Genomic DNA, 16326 nt, shown 5'->3' on the forward strand with positions numbered 1-16326 from the left:
TTCCATTCTGTTGTATAATGTATAGTTATATAAAATCCTTTTTATAGGCTTTTTGTAGGATTTTTTCATGTATTCATGTAATGTTTTCAGTTTGTACTTTAATGAAGGAAGGAAGGAAGGAAGGAAGGAAGGAAGGAAGGAAGGAAGGAATCATGTTTACATAAAGAAGTGGATGAGAATGGAATGAAGTTCATTATAGCGATCCATTCAATTCTTTTTTTTTTTTTTTTTTTTTTTTTTAATTTTTAACGTTTATTTATTGTTGAGAGACAGAGAGACACAGAGCATGTGCAGGGGAGGGCAGAGAGAGGAAGAGACCTAGAATCTGAAGCAGGCTCCGGGCTCCAAGCTGTCAGCACGGAGCCTGACGTGGGGCTCGAACTTACAAACTGTGAGATCATGACCTGAGCTGAAGTCAGACGCTTAACTGACTGAGCCACTCGGGTGCCCCTCCATTCAATTCTTTAAACAATTTCTGAGTTATTTACTTAAACCTCATAGTGATCTATTAACAGAAATTATTAATGATCTCTCAACTGTCAACTCATTAGGACCTCCTTCAGTATTTTTCACACTGGTCCAGTTACTTTATTTTCTTAATTTTTCTTTCTGGATCTATATAATGAGAATAACTTTTGGTTTGTGGAGGTAATGTGAAGATTAAATTATAGTAAATGGTCAGTAAATCTGACACATGGCATTTATGAGTGATTCTTATATACCTGACACTGTACTAAATCCTTTTTAATTATGTCATTTAACTCCTCCCCAGCCAAATATTTGAAAATGATTACTACCATTTTACAGCTGATAAAATGAAGTTCAAATTGTTTGCCCAAGGTTACCAGTGTTGAAACTAGCAGGACCACCATTGCAACCCAGATTTTTCTGAATCCAGAACTTAAGTTCCTATTTCTCCACGCTCCATGTATTGAGAGCTTATTTTTTCTTAGCAATAACTAATGAATGTTTTAAATTTCCTTCAATTTTCCTGAAAATAAAGAATTAGAAAGCATTTGACTTGCACATCTATTTTTTTCTAAAAGATCTGACCAAGATTTATGAAATGAGTGAGAGGGATTAAGAAGACGGAAATAGTGGTAATTCAAATAAATACTCAAATAACATAATATCTTTTGTACATTCTGCTAAAACCTGCAGCTCCAGATTGAGCTTATTCAATTGATAGGGAATAACTACCATATAACCTAATTGACAAAGTCAGTTCTGATTTGTCAAATCAGCCAAGTAAGACTTACTTTCTAGCAGAAACTCTCACTTCATTTTTCCATCCAAATAGATGTGTTCCTGATTATTCCAGTGGCACTTCTGAGTTCTAAAGTAGATAGATATCATGAGTTTGTCTCCTGGATGAAGTAAGATGCTACCATTTTTAACGTTTCTTACCAACGCCTTTTTCTGTTGCTTTCACAGAGCTCTTTTTACCTCTTTGCTCTCACATTTTTTAACAAGGTAGGGCCTGGAAGAGAGGTGGTTGCTAAGCAAAACTTGCCCTTTCTTCCATTGCCCGTCTATTCAGTGTCTGCACACAGATCATTCCAACAAAAAGCAAAACATCAATTTCCGAGGGACACCACACACTTAAGAGAAATTTGTTTCAGACACAGAACACAGAGCCCTCCTGGGCTTACAGTTCCTCAGTCAGAGGCAGTTGCCTCGTACCAGTATTTCACATTTTTTGTTTGAAACCATGGAGACTTGCTCTCCTAGGCAGTATTCTTACAGGGAGATTCTGAGAGGCCTCTCCCTTGTTCAATGGCAGAGGGCTATAATAAAAGGGGAGAGATCAAGATAAAAAGAGGGGTGCCTGGGGGGCTCGGTCCGTTGGGCATCTGACTTCAGCTCAGGTCACGATCACTCAGTCAGCGAGTTCGAGCCCTGCGTTAGGCTCTGTGCTGACAGCTCAGAACCAGGAGCCTGCTTCGGATTCTGTGTCTGCCTCTCTCTCTGCTGCTCCCCCACTTGTGCTCTGTCTCTCTCTCTCAAAAATGAATAAACGTTAAAAAAAATTTTTTTTAGAGAGATAAAAAGATGCATCATCAACCAAATCAATTTGAAGTGAGGTTACATGAAGAAGTTGAGAGTTGTGGGTGGATAATCTTAAAATTAGCCATACCTTCCCACCATGTGTAATCCACTCTCTGTAGCCCCCGGGCCCGCATATGCCCCGTGCCCCACTTTGCAAGCTGCCGGTCTACACTGCCTACCTCTGCTGCTGCTTTCCACTCCCTGCTTCTTCAGTCTAGGGCCCTTCTGTCTTGTACTTCAGTCAATACTGAGACATCTACAATGAATCTCTAATTGATGAAGCCAGTTGCCTTTGCCCAGACCTCATCCTACTAGATATATTTGAAAATGTAAGCACCTGTCCCAGCTAAGAAGAAAGAAAATAAGGGATGTCGGAGAAAGAACAAAACTGAAAGGAACAGAACTCTGTTAGCGTATGGAATATGCCACTGTATATCCTGAACAGGCCTTGAATTTGATCGCTTCCGTGCCATTACTTTTCTGGTTTGCCCTTGTTCTCGCTTCAGCCTGGCAGGGCCCTTCCTATTCCCGTCCGCTCGTTCGGGTTTCTCAGACCCACGCATCCGTGAAACTCTAACCAGTCTCCTAGGCAACGATGGACTTGCTCTTCCTCTCTCAGCCGTGTTCTTGGTTTGGACTTTGTGGCACATCGCAGGATGCTTCTCATTATGGTTACTTAAACATGTGTTCCCCCTCTGTCTTGCTTGTGAGTGTGTGTGGTGGTAGTTAGTAGACACCTTCATTTTGGCTGATTGAATTTGCCCCTGCTACGTATTTGCTTCATAGATGCTGTCTTGGTTTTGGCAAAAATTGTTAGGGTTTGTGAAAAGCCCTCTCTAGTGTTCGTCATCACTGCTTAATCATTTTGTTCATGATCGTATTCTGCCCGTAATCTGTACCAACAAAGATTTTCACTTCTACTCTCCTGCTTTCCCCAGGAATCAAAAAGATCAGAATCTCTTATGGACATTCATCATAAGAAATTAAAGACTAAGGCTGCTGAAGAGAAAAATAAGCCCCAAGAACGAATACCATTTGATCGTGATAAGGATCTCAAAGTTAATCAGTTTGATGAAGCTCAGAAAAAAGCCCTGATAAAGAAATCTAGAGAACTAAACACCAGATTTTCACACGGCAAAGGCAGTATGTTTTTATAAGTAAGTATACTTCAGTGAGGTATAGTTTCAAACTGATGAACTTGAACTTTTCTATATAATCTGTTGTCCGTAAATGATTGCATGTAAAAATCTATTCCCTTTTATAATAAAGTAGATTATAAACCTTAAAATCTTTTTCTATAAGTAAATGGTGATTTTTTTTTTTAATATTCAGCCTTGTGTGATAAAAAATGTAGTTTACTGGAAAAGTAGCCTTGTCCTCATAATAACCTAACCAGGCATTGCCATTAAAGACACTAAAATTTAAGTTTAGTTTAGAAGAAATGGCAAAGGAAAGAGTGGTTTGAGGCTGGGGTAAATGTGCATGGTTTTTTTTTTGTTTTTTTTTTTTTTAAGTTTATTTATTTTGAGAGACAGAGAGAGGATCCCAAGCAGGCTCTGCGGTGACACAGGGCTCGAACCCATAAACCACGAGATCGCTACCTGAGCCAAAATCAGGAGTCAGATGCTTAACCTGCTTAGCCATCCAGGCACCCCAATATGCATGCTTTTTTAAAGAATGGACAAAGGAAATGTGTTTGTAGTCTCTGTGTTAAATACGATCATAGAAAGTGTTTAGTGCTTTGAAAGCTTCTCTATGAGTTAAGGTTCAAAATGATTGCATCCTTCATCCATAGCCCAATCTGACAAGGGCTCATAATGGTGATTAAGGAATTATGTAAAAGCTGAGGTTGCTTCTTAAAACCTTTATCATTTTTAATTGTATGAAACCTACATCAATATTGAATTGTGGCTTTAAAGGAAATACAGGAGTGCCCGGCTGGCTCAGTCAGTGGAGTATGCGACTCTTGATCTCAGGGTTGTGAGTTTGAGCTCTACGCTGGGTGTAGAGGTTACTTAAAAATAAAATCTTGGTGTGCCTGGGTGGCTCAGGCAGTTAAGCCTCTTACTCTTGATTTGGGCTCAGGTCATGATCTCAAAGTTCGTGGGTTTAAGCCCCGTGTTGGGCTCTGCACTGGTCACGCAGAGCCTGCTTGGGGTTCTCTCTTTCCCTCTGTCTGCCCCTCCCCTGCTCTCTCTCTCTCTCTCTCAAAATAAATAAACTTTAAAAAATAATAATAAAATCTTAAAAATAATAAAGGAAAATATAGTTAAAGTTAGAAATATTTTCCAACTTACTGAACTTTCTTATTCTTACTGCAGGGGGATTTCCCTGTGCAATGAAGAAAAGTTGAAGAATACTCTATTATCTGTCTGTCCACCTTCATTCCTTTGTTTTGAGTTTAAGATTGGAGATTATTTTAGTCTTAAAAACCATACAAACTTACCTTGTGCTGTCCTTTACCTTGTCCTTTAAAGTCACGTGGAAACCTAAAGTCAGTATTTCTTACGTGGAATAGAATTTCATGTGCTTTTGGCTTCTGATGAAGTGTGGGCTTTTCTTCAAGTAATTATTTTGAGGATTTCCCTCCATCTCCTAATTTGTGTGATGTCTCTTAAGTACCCTCTAAGGTCTGGTCAGGACTATCTGCTAAATCTCCACAAGAGCTTAGACTTCCTCGTGAGATACTATTAACCTGCCCTGGAGTAAGTGTGTCAGGTCCTTGCAGTAAATCCATGAATTGGAAGTTATTTGGGTTTTCCCTCTAAACTTCAGCCAGTGAACGCACATTTACAAATAGAGGGTTTGGAGGTTTTGTCCTGTTAACATTTTGCTTGTTTGGGCAAACGGGGCTTTTTGTTTGTTGTTTGGGTTTTTGTTTTTTCATTGGTTGGTTGGTTGGTTGGTTGGTTGGTTGGTTTTTAAGTCAGAAAGAGGGACCTCTGCATTATCTCATGTGCTAAGGAAAAACTATTTCGATTTTTCCAACTTTAATAAAGTATTTCTAGGGGAGGCAATCTGAGGGACAAAATATGCCATTAACCATTAACAGTGTGAAGCCTAGGACTTGGTCTCTATGGGTCTCAATCAAAGCTTTCTAAGTCTTTGAACTTTGCTTTGAGATGATCTAACTTAACCCATTTGTATTTAACAGATTTTAGCTAATTTATTGGGGACTGATCTTTTATATCAATCATAAATATTTTTTTTAAAAAATCAAAATTAGCCCTGAATACAAAAATATAAATGGAAACTCTAATCATAACCACTCTAATGAGAGTATATTAGTTTGTAATGCTTTAGGTACTGTTTCTTAAAATGTCAAATAGAGCATTCTAAATAGTTAAGGCCTAAATCCAAGTCCTCTAAATTATGTTTTCTTACAGAGTAATTCTAATTGTTCACTAGTTCTGTGTCCTAGTTTTGATGAAGTATAAGGAGTTTTGTTTTCTGTGGGGAAAAAGAACACAAACCAGAGACTAGCTGGGAAGTGTGGGGTTTTAATGGAAAAAATTCTGATTCCTAGGGTTTTTTTAGGCGTTATGAAAATTGAGTGAACTGTTCAGATTATGGCACAAATCAGTCTTCTTTACTCTCTTATAATACCAGTGTAAGATATTATAGCCTACTCGAGGAGTGTTGCTATTAAATAGATGAATTAGGGGTGCCTGCGTGGCTCAATCAGTTAAGCGTTGGGCTTTGGCTCAGGTCATGATCTCACAGTTCATGAGATTGAGCCCCACATTTGGGCTCTGTGCTGACGGTGCAGAACCTGCTTGGGATTCTCTCTCTCCCTCTCTCTCTGCTCCTTCCCTGGTCACACACGCGTGCTCTCACTCTCTCTCAAAGATAAATAAACTTAAAAAAAAAAAAAAAAGATGAATTATTCTCCTAAGGAAATCGAAAAAGCTTCTTGTCTAAGCAAAATTGAACTAAAGATGTCATTTTTAGTGGGTAATGCGTTCTGAACACAAAACTTTGTGTAAAAGCATCCATTGCTCTCATTTAATTTGGTTATATTTTTTTCCTTGGTGAAATGAAGAAATGTTTTCCAGTTCCTCATCCTTAAATAAATTTCTAACATTATGTCTTAGGGAAACTTGGTATTTTTTAAAGTAAAAATGTCACCATTGGTTACTTACTTTTCCTTGCTTTATTTGTCTTAAAGGGATAGGATGTTTCTGTATTGCATATTTGCTATTTTTTTCTCTCACCCTTGAAGTGTCTTTGTCCTTAGCAAAAGGAAGAAAAACCTTTTCTTTCTGCATAATGCCTTCCATAAGTTGCCAGCTTACTGCCGCTTTAGATGTAATGCTCTTTCATGCCACCTGAGGACAATTTTAATAAAACATAAGGCCAGACCAGAGGGTTTTTTGTCCCTCTGAGAGATTAAGCCCAATATAACAACACTGATAATAAAAGAACAAAGTTGCTATTTACACAGGATACAAAGGTGCTCATGTCAGCCCCTCCCCCTTCCAAAATGGTAAAAAGCCTAATTAAATCAAGTCTCCATCCATCTGGAGGAAAATTGGCATTGTTGACATCTTCTAGTAAGAACTTTTTAATTACCTACATTTCTTGGTCAAGTTTTATAGAACCATGACGTCTTTTGAAACTTAAAAATGAAGAGGGGCGCTTGGGTGGCTCAGTTGGTTAAACGTCTGACTCTTGACTTTGGCTCAGGTCATGATCTCACGGGTTCATGAGATTGAGCCCTGAGTTGGGCTCTGCGCTGACAGCACAGAGCCTGTTTGGGATCCTCTCTCTCCCTCTCTCTGCCTCTCCCCTGCCTTCACACGCGTGTACACATGCTCGCTTCTCTCGCTCTCTCCTCTCTCTTCTCTCACAAGCTCTCTGAAAATAAATAAATAAACTTTAAAAAAGATGGAGAAGAAAAAAGCAATACTAAGTTCAAAAGGTGAAGCAGATACTCCAACTTTCTTTATTGTTGAAGGTGATGTCTAAGTTCAGTGTATCTGAAATTATATGATTTTTGTCTGCCTGTATAAATTGTCATCTCAGATAGATTTAGTTGCTTCCACTAGTGACCACAAAAAAAAAAAAAAAAAAAAAAAAAAAAAGCCATGGTCTTACTAAGAGTTTTTAATCGTGTTTGGATGTAGCAACCATTTGACATTTAATTTATCTCTTGAAATTTTAATGGTTCTATGAATTAACGACTTGTTTCAGAAGTGAGGTTGAGATTTACCTGGTACTGAGGCTTACATGCTCCAGAATAGATTAATACTTATTCTATAAATTATTTGGTCCCCAAACATTATGACGCTTTATATTTCTTACATAGGGTGGATAATGTTAATATTATTACTCAGAAATGTGTGATCTTGGGAGATAGTTTTCTAACTATTTACAAGAGTCCTTGTCATGTCTCTTTCACTTCTTCTATGGTACTAAGTATTGTTAGAAAACAATTTGCTGTTAATGTATCTGAGAAGAAGAATTAACATAGAGAGAAGTGGTCAGAGATAGTGCCTGTGCTAACATCAATGCCAAATCTCCTCTATCATGATAGTAATTTTACTTTGGCCTTGAATGGCATCATGAGATTTAAGTATGCAGTTAGAGGTCATGTATTTCCTATTATAGGACAGGTGTATGTTTTTGTGGCTTAAAAAATTGTTTAACTGTGACTGTATTATGTACAAAATCAAAGAGCTATACACTGCCTCTTTGAATCTTTTCATTTTGAGCTTTACAATAAAAGACTTTTTAGAAAGAATTCCTGATGTATAATTTTTTATGTACAAATAAAGTTTCATCTATATCTCAGGAGTTGTGGTCTTTTATTTTTGTTTTGTTTTGTTTTAATGTTTCTTTTATTTTTGAGAGAGAGCACGCGCAGGGGAAGGCAGAGAGAGGAAGACAGAGGATCCGAAGCAGGCTCCACATTGACAGCAGGGAGCCCCGATGTGGGGCTCGAACTCACGAACACAAGATCATGACCTGAGTTGAAGTTGGTTGCTCAACTGACGGAGCCACCCAGGTGCCCCAATTTTTGTTTTGCTTAAATATTATTAATTCATCTGGAGCAGGCAATATTAGTAAAGAGACTATTTCACAAAAATCTACTCTGGCCAACCAGAACATTTTAGAAAGATGGCTCACTTACCAGGTTTTCCTTATCCCAACATAACTACAAATAGTAATATTCCTTAGAAATTTAAGACAAATTGGAAATGCTTTTAAGAGCACCGTGGCACAAGAGGGGTCATCCTGGGTTATAACCAAGATTCCATTGTTCTGCATGTTGTAAGGTTCTATAACAGTTGGTGGTGTTTTCAGGAGTGTTTTATTAGCAGATTGTTTTTTCTTTCTCTCTTTTCCAAATGCTTTGCAAAAGCATGTATTCTTTTATAATTTGGAGTGGGGCATTATCCCCCCTTTTTTCAAGTCCTAATTTTGTATTATATATGCTTCTTTAGGGAAAGCAATAAGGAAAGTCTCTCTGAGATATCATTTAAGCTGAAACCTAAAAAATGAAAAAGGTTTGGGGCACCCGGCTGGCTCAGTTGGTTCAGTGACCGACTCAAGTCCTGATCTCACAGTTCATGAGATTGAGCCCCGAGTCAGGCTCCGCACTGAGAGCATGGCACCTGCTTAGGATTCTCTCTCTTCTCCTCTCTCTCTGCCCCTCCCCCACTCACACTCTCTCAAGATAAGTAAACTTTAAAAAAAGGAAAGAAAGGAAAAGGTGCTAACAGTGTGAAAAGTGACTGACCGCACAGGCAAAGGCCTTGAAGTGTTAATTCTGAGGTGTTTGAAGAACCACACCAGTGTGGGTGGTATGTAAGAACTATGGGGGCTTAGGGTTGGTCCTTGCTACCGGTGCTAGGAATCCCACATAAGGGCATCTAACCCAGTTTCAGTAGATCGAAGGAAGCCTCCCAGAGGAGAATATACTTTAGCCAAGTCATAAACACCAGAGAGGAGTTACCTAGATGGATTCTAATACCAAAAATCTGCCCGCCTGGCCTTCTAGAATTTCCCAAACATGCCTGAGTTCACCCTTTAGGCCCTTGTTCTGAAGACTGTATGTACTCCATTAATAATGGTCATCAGCAGAAAATCAGTGCATTGAACTTGTGCCCACACCTGTCCCCGAAACTGTAATTATTTGAAGCAGATCTGGGTTTTTCTCTTTTGTCAAAATGTGTTATAAATTATTATTCATTTCCTTCTCCTAGGCCTAATTATTAAGGATTATGTACATTCTTTTAAAGAGCTCAATAGCACCAGAGGAATGCAACAGATACCAATTGAGTAATTAATCTTTAGAGTTCCAGGACATGGAAGAACATTTTCATTTAGGGACAAGAATACAGTAAATCCATCTATTTCTTAATTTGTAATCCTTGAGCCACCATCAAAATCACCTGAGGTCAGGGGGCCACGTGGGTTGCTTAGTCGGTTAAGCCTCAGACTCTTGGTTTTGGCTCAGGTCATGATCTCACGGTCATTGGAGAGTTCAAGTTCAAGCCCCACATTGGGCTCTGCGCTGACAGCGAGGAGCCTGCTTGGGATTTCTTTCCCTCCCTCTCTACCCCTCCCCTGCTCATGCTCGCCCTGGCTCTCTCTCTTTCCTTCTCTCTCTCAAAAGATGAATAAATAAACTTAAAAGGCATGGTGGGGAGCCTGGGTAGCTCAGCTGGTTGGGCATCCAACTTCAGCCCAGGTCATGATCTCACCGCTCATGAGTTTGAGGCTCCGTGCTGACAGTTCAGGGTCTGGAGCCTGCTTCAGATTCTGTGTCTCCCTCTCTCTCTCTCTGCCCCTCTCCTCGCATTCTATGTCTTCCTCTCAAAAGTAAATAAACATTAAAAAAAATTTTTAAGACAAAATTTTCAAGAACTTATGCTAAAATATTAAAAAGAACTTCAAAACTCATTTCCAAGTCTCTCTGATAACCACCTTTTTTCCTGTCCAGCCCTTCCATTTGGTTTCTTTAGGATGAGGTCAGGTTGGACAAACAGGCCATAAGATAAGGTATTTAGTTGTAAAGTTTTCTCTTCATACCGTCCATGTGCTAAGAGAAAAACAAATGTGCTCCTTTTATCACTGGGCACAAATGCCCTCACTAACAAGTTATGCTAATTAAGAGCATAAACATTGGAAACAGCAGCCTGGAATCCAATCCTGGCCCTGCCACTGGCTGTATAGACTTGAGAAAGTTCCTTAAGCTGTCTCAGCAGTAATTGGTCTTAAGATGAAACCAATAATACCTCACAGGGTGTTACGAGGATTCCAGAAGATGATACATAGAAACAGCACAAAATCCAGCAATAAATGATGGTTATCACTGTAGACCCCTGGATAATAAGCCCACTCAGACAACTTTTGGAGACAGATCTGCTTACTTCTTACGATCTCAGAATAGTCCTATATTTACCAGGACTCTTGGCAACAAGTGAGAGAAGCCTAATTCAAACTGGCTTAAGCAAAAAAGGATAATTTATCCCTTCGTGTAATACAAAGTCCAGAGGGTAGCCCTGGCTTTAGAGACAACTGGATCTGAATGCCTAAGCTATGCCATCAGGATTCTGTCCCTATCCCTCAGCCAGCTTCCCTTTGTGTGGACTTCATCATTAGGTGGGCTTCCCAGTTGATGACAGATGTGGATAGTGGCACCTCTAACATGACATCCTACCATCTTAACAACCCAATGAGAAGAAAACTTACTAAATCCAGCCAAAGCCCAAGGACTGATGCCAACTGGCTGCAAGGACAAGCTGTGGTCATTTGTTCATCCCCGAATCGATCATAATGGTCAGGAGACACAACACCCGATGACCCAGGCTGGTTCGCACCCCCTCTTGTGGAGCTAAACCCTCCCTAACCACACAGACTTCAAAGTTGGGAGGGCAGTTCCCTAAAAGAGAATGAAGGTGCTGTAGCTGGGAACAAGGCTACACGCTACAACGGCAGAAACATCTGATGCTTGCTTTAGCCCTCATCTGTTTTCATTCCCACCAATTTTCTAATGAGAAAACCAGTGGTCTGCCAAAATGGGATATCGCCACCTACCTGTCAGTTCTCCCCAGGTTATCAGTATTAGTGTCTGGCCATTGTGAATCTCCTTTTCATCAGTTATCTTCTAGTCCAGGTCTCAGGGTTATGAGTCTGTGTTGGGGGAAGCGTGGGGAGGGCGCGTCCATGCACTGAAGTGCTTTAGAGATGCCTGAGACAGGTAAGGTTCCGCCCAGTAAGACAGCTCTGCGTGTCTCCTACTTACGGGCTTCCATTGAATCCTCTGGATGATACAATTCAATACACAATACAACTCAAAATGGTTCATTTAGCCTTTTCTATTTACAAACAAGATGAGAAAAAAGAAAAATGAAAAAATGTGACGAACTGCCAGCTTCAACCCAATCAATAACAAGGAAGCTTGCCTGACATTGCTAATTAATCATGTATCTTGGATAGAAGGTGTTCAGTGTCTGGGGCAGCTTGTGAGAGGGGTTAACCAAAGTTGGGGCCACAAACCCCCAAATCATAAAACGAGGTGGAGTCAAGAAGGGAGATGGGAGAGTCTCACATTCCTCTCCTGAGCACTGGAGGTCTGGGTCTGGAGAAGTGCCAGGGGTAGTGGCTGCATCGCGGCCCCCAAAAGTCACATCTACCCGGAGCATCAGAATGTGACTGGTTTGGAATAAGGGTCTTGGCAGATGTAATTAAACTCGGGATCTCAAGATGAGATCATCCTGGCTTTAGGGTGGGTTCCGTCCAACGACAGGTATCCTTATTAGCGGAAGTGATACCCTCCACACGCCAAGGAACTTTACAAGCCACCAGAAGTTGTAAGGGGCGAGGAACAATTCTCCCCTGGAGACTTCAGAGGAAGCGTGACCCTGCTGACACCTTGATTTCGGACTTCTGGCCTGGGTTTTCTTTTTCTTACGTAGGTAACTATTTCTCAATGAGCTGTATTTGTACTGCCTCCCGAGCAGTTGCACTTCGATGGGGGCAGTAATCACATCAATTTAGGTGTTAATAATACAAATTATACTTTATTAGAGTATGAGCTTTGAATTCCCCGTTACAAAGCAGAAGAGGGTTCAGGAGTCATTTAGACCGACGCACGGTGTAGCTGTAGCCAAAAGAACACATTTTTTTTTTTTTTAAAGCTCGTGGAGTACTGCATGACGTAAGAGAGAAAAGAAATACAAGAAAAAAACAAAGAGGTGCTACATTTGGACAAACCCGCCGTGTGCCTACCCAGAAAACGGTTTGTTGTTCTAATTTCTAGGCCTCAAGAAAAGACAGGAGAGAAGAGGGTCTAGAGAAGAACTGAATCGATTAACTCCTGACTACAAATATTGATCGAGCTTCCCATGGTGTGTGAGACATTGGTCTAGAGATATAAAGTAAGATGTGGTCCTCAATTTCACAGTCTCACAGGAGAGACAGCACAGCTGTAATAGTGCAGGGTGGGGGGCACGGGACAGAAGTGCACGGGATACTGCGAGACCACAGAGGAGAGGCCCCCGGCCTGCTGAGAGCAAGGGAGGGGGCACCAGGGTGCCGGAGTGTGGTGTTGCTGCTGTCCTGTGAGGGCCTAGGAGCGAGAGAGGCCAGTGTGAAAGGCAGGAGGCGTGGAGGGGAGGGGAGGGGAGAGTAACTCAGAGAAAATAATCCGGCAGAAAGGCTGGAGTGAAAGGGTGATGTATGGGACTGGCTTTGAAGAAACAGGAAGAGGAACCCCATGTCCTCCAAAGCAGAGAAAAGGAAATGAGGGTGGTTATGGATATATATATATAAGTTTTTAGGTAAAAGTTAAAAAGCTCAAGGAGATTATACCTAGCAAACTCGATTTGCTGAGGGAGAAGTTTTCTGACCTTTTGGGGTGTTGGGAATCTGATGAACACTGTGGATATTTCACTTCTCACAGATTTTGACACAGAACTTCTGTGAACCAGCCCCTCGAATCCCTACCGTGGACTCCGGGTGAGAACCTGCCGTCTACCCAGATGAGACAGGCCGTTGGCTGGGAGGAAGGGGCCAGAGCCTGGGAGGTTTGGAACGAACACCGAGGGGCAAGTGAGAGGTACCTAAGCAGAGAGGAGCAGAAAGCGAGATGGGCAGTAACACTGGTCCAGGCTGCGCTCTGGGCCTCCGAGAAGTGCAAGGAAGGTCCACGAGAGAACACTTGGTCAACGGACACAGATTCCCGACGGGGTGGCCAAGAAGAGGCTGACAAACTGGGAGGGAGGGCTACACGAAGCTAAAAGGGAGGAGACCTCACACTATGCAAAAACCCTTTGAGAATCCAGAGCACACACTCCCCTGTCGGAGGTGGGCATACCAATGAGCTGTTTGGATCTGTCATAACGGTCCCAACTTCTTTGCCCTTCACGGCCCCGTTGGTGCCTCCTCTGTACTTTCCTTCGCCGCCTGCTCTTCCCCTCCACAGACAAACATTCTCCAGGCTCTCCCGTTTTTAAAAATAAAACAGTAACAATGAAGCTTTCTTGGTTGCACAATGGGTTGGGAATGGGGTTAAAGCTCATCTGTCATAGAAAGTTCTGAAACAGACACAAATACAAAGAAGGCATTTCAAGTCAGTGAGAAGGAAAATAGATTACTCAGTAAGCGATGTTGAGGCTCCTGGGTAGACATGTAGGGGGAGAATTGGGTTAGATCTCTGTCTCTCACTGTAGATCAAAACAAATTCCAGACAGATCACATATTTTATGATGTCAAAAAAATGAAACCATAAAAGTACTGGGAGAAAATGTGAGAGAATTTACTTTTATAATCTCAGAATTGGATTGCCAAAAAATAAGTTAACACCCAGAAGCCTTAAAATAAAGCGTTGATAAATTGAACAATATTTAAAAAAAATTCTGTATAATACGAAAGCAGTCAAAAGACATATGAATATTTGCAACTCACATCATAGACAAAAGCATAATTTCCTTAGCATTTGAATAGCGGACAGAAGTCAATAAGAAACTCAACAATGGGGCACCTGGGTGGCTCAGTCAGTTAAGCATTGGACTTCAGCTCGGTCATGATCTCATGGTTCATGAGTTCGAGCCCCACTTCTCTCTCTCCCTCTCTGCCCCTCATAGGATTCTCTCTCTCTCCATCTCTCTCTCTGCCCCTTGCTCACTTGCACCCTCTCTCTCAAAAAAAAGTAATTCAACAACAACAAAAAATCAACAAGCCAACAGATAAATGGGCAACAAATATGAACACAATTCATAGAAATAAAATAGTTTAAGCTTAAATATATGAAGAGAAACTCAACCTTGCTCATAAAAAAGAAATGCAAATTAAAACTACAGTAAGAAGTCGCTTTTCAATTAATAGATTCGCAAAAGTAAAAAATATTAAAATACCCTGTTGGCAAGAGTGGTAGGAAATGTGTTCTCCACATTGCTAGAAGGATGTGAAGTGGTGTGGCCTTTTTGACAACTTGTGAATATTCATAAAAATTACATACAACAGAGGGACATGGTCGGTTAAGTGTCTGACTCTTGATTTCCGCTCAGGTCATGATCTCATGGTTCCTGAGATTGATCCCCAAATAGGGCTCTGCACCGTCAGTGCTTGAGATTCTCTCTCTCCCTCACTCTCTGCCCCTCCTCTGCTTGCTCTCTAAATAAATAAATGAACATTAAAATTAAAAAAAAAAAATTTTTTTTAATGTTTATTTTTGAGAGCATAACAGAGCATGAGCAGGGAAGGAGCAGAGAGAGAGGGAGACACAGAACCCGAAGCAGGCTCCAGGCTCTGAGCTGTCAGCACAGAGCCAGATGCGGGGCTCAAACCCACAAACTGAGATCATGACCTGAGCCATAGACGCTTAACTGACTGAACCACCCAGGTGCCCCAGAAACCCACATCCTTTTACTTCTGTGACCCTATTCCCTAGCTTTGTCTCCTACTGGTTATGCTTCATCTAAGTCACTCTATAGTATTAGGATGCAACAAAGGTCAGAAGCCCAATTCAAATTAAGAGGCGTTTGTGGGAGAAACTCCCCATCATTCAGAAGTAAACACAGAGCTCAGGAAGGGTGAGGGTGCCTGCAATCAGCGTCTCCAGCCCTGCGGACTCTTTCTTTTCTAAGTCTGCTCCCTTATGAGTTCCTGTGTCATCAACCTCAGGCCCCACAGGCTGATCTTCTCCATGTGGAAAAGAGCGTGGCCGTTAACAGTTTTGAATTGGACATCTCACAGCTTTAGCCACACCAAGAACACTGCCTCCTTCTTTCATTTCAGAACGCAAATTGCCAGGGAGGACAAACTGGCTCTCCCCCATCTCCACTCCAGGCCCTGGCTACTGGAGCAGTTCATCACAGCTGGTGCCATGCGCTAGGCCGCGGCTGTGACTCACGTCAACCGCCTCCTCTCCCGTGACCCACAGATGTCACACGAAGGGAGATGGCCTGCGGTACCGTGCTGCAGAAATTGCCTGCTGGCAGGTGAGCATCTCAGGCAGCATCTCCTCCATATAAGCTTCCCAGGTCCACCTCCTGAAAGGCTTTGAGCTGTGCAAAACCTCAGTGCCCCCCCGTGCATCAACACCTCCAGAAACTGACCCCAAGTGTGCTCCAAGATGGGGCATCAGAGACCTAGTACGCTTGCTACATTTGGAAAGATGATTGTATTCTCCTGGGGTTCACCAACAGACCTGCCTGCTGAGCCAGACAGAAGGTCTTTGTGTCTTAAGGGTGGACAGGAGACAAAGGAGCAGAAGGCTTGCCTTCCTGGTTGAAGGTTGTTTGAGCTTCGAGGGAGAGTGAGCCCTCATATTTGGATCCTGATATTGAAAGCTCAGGATCTGGGCCTTCTGATGGTCTTTACTGGGGGGGTGAAGGGTGACTCAGCTATCTACCCTCTCCTTGGGGACAGGGAAAACTGAGTACTCCCCACCCTGTCCCCAGGCCAGGGTATATGAATGCTAGAGCTGGGTATTGAAATTAAAAGAAAAAATTTTTTTAATGTTTACTTATTTTTGACACAAAGAGAGCATGAGCAGGGGAGGGGCAGAGAGAGAGAGGGGGACGGGGATCCCAAGTGAGCTCCGCACTGACAGCAGCGAGCCGGACGCGAGTCTCGAACTCACGAACCGCGAGATTATGACCTGAGCGGAAGTCGGTGGCTCAACTGACTGAGCCACCCAGGAGCCCCTGAAATTTAAAAATGTTTTATCTCCTAAAAAATAATAATTTCTAGGGAGGACTCAGGCTTGGCTTGGGTCAGCAGCCCACCCCTGGATCAATGAGCTGTAGCCGGAATGGAGGAGAC

The 16326-nt window shown here is 41.9% G+C and overlaps 1 protein-coding gene across 5 annotated transcripts in view; it reads left to right on the forward strand.

The window, feature by feature from the left end:
- The window catches only part of GPALPP1 (GPALPP motifs containing 1), a 45393-nt gene that overhangs the window by 20011 nt on the left and 9056 nt on the right, over window positions 1–16326 (forward strand). Inside the window, exons 8-12 of one of the 5 annotated variants that reach the window (XR_013550222.2) lie at window positions 2988–3206; window positions 7901–8056; window positions 12320–12437; window positions 12962–13017; window positions 15298–15500. Coding sequence is in view for 2 of the 5 variants with exons in the window: in XM_078433486.2 (XP_078289612.2) it covers window positions 2988–3206 (219 nt within the window). In the remaining 3 variants the exon portion in view is untranslated. Of the gene's footprint in view, window positions 1–2987; window positions 3207–4370; window positions 7843–7900; window positions 8216–12319; window positions 12438–12961; window positions 13018–15297; window positions 15501–16326 lie in introns of those variants that run through there. The other 4 variants (XR_013550223.2, XR_013550224.2, XM_078433486.2 and 1 more) reach the window with 4 other exon arrangements.

Source organism: Panthera onca, chromosome A1 (assembly GCF_046562875.1).
Source record: "Panthera onca isolate mPanOnc1 chromosome A1, mPanOnc1 haplotype 2, whole genome shotgun sequence".
NCBI classification, from domain to species: Eukaryota; Metazoa; Chordata; class Mammalia; order Carnivora; family Felidae; genus Panthera; species Panthera onca.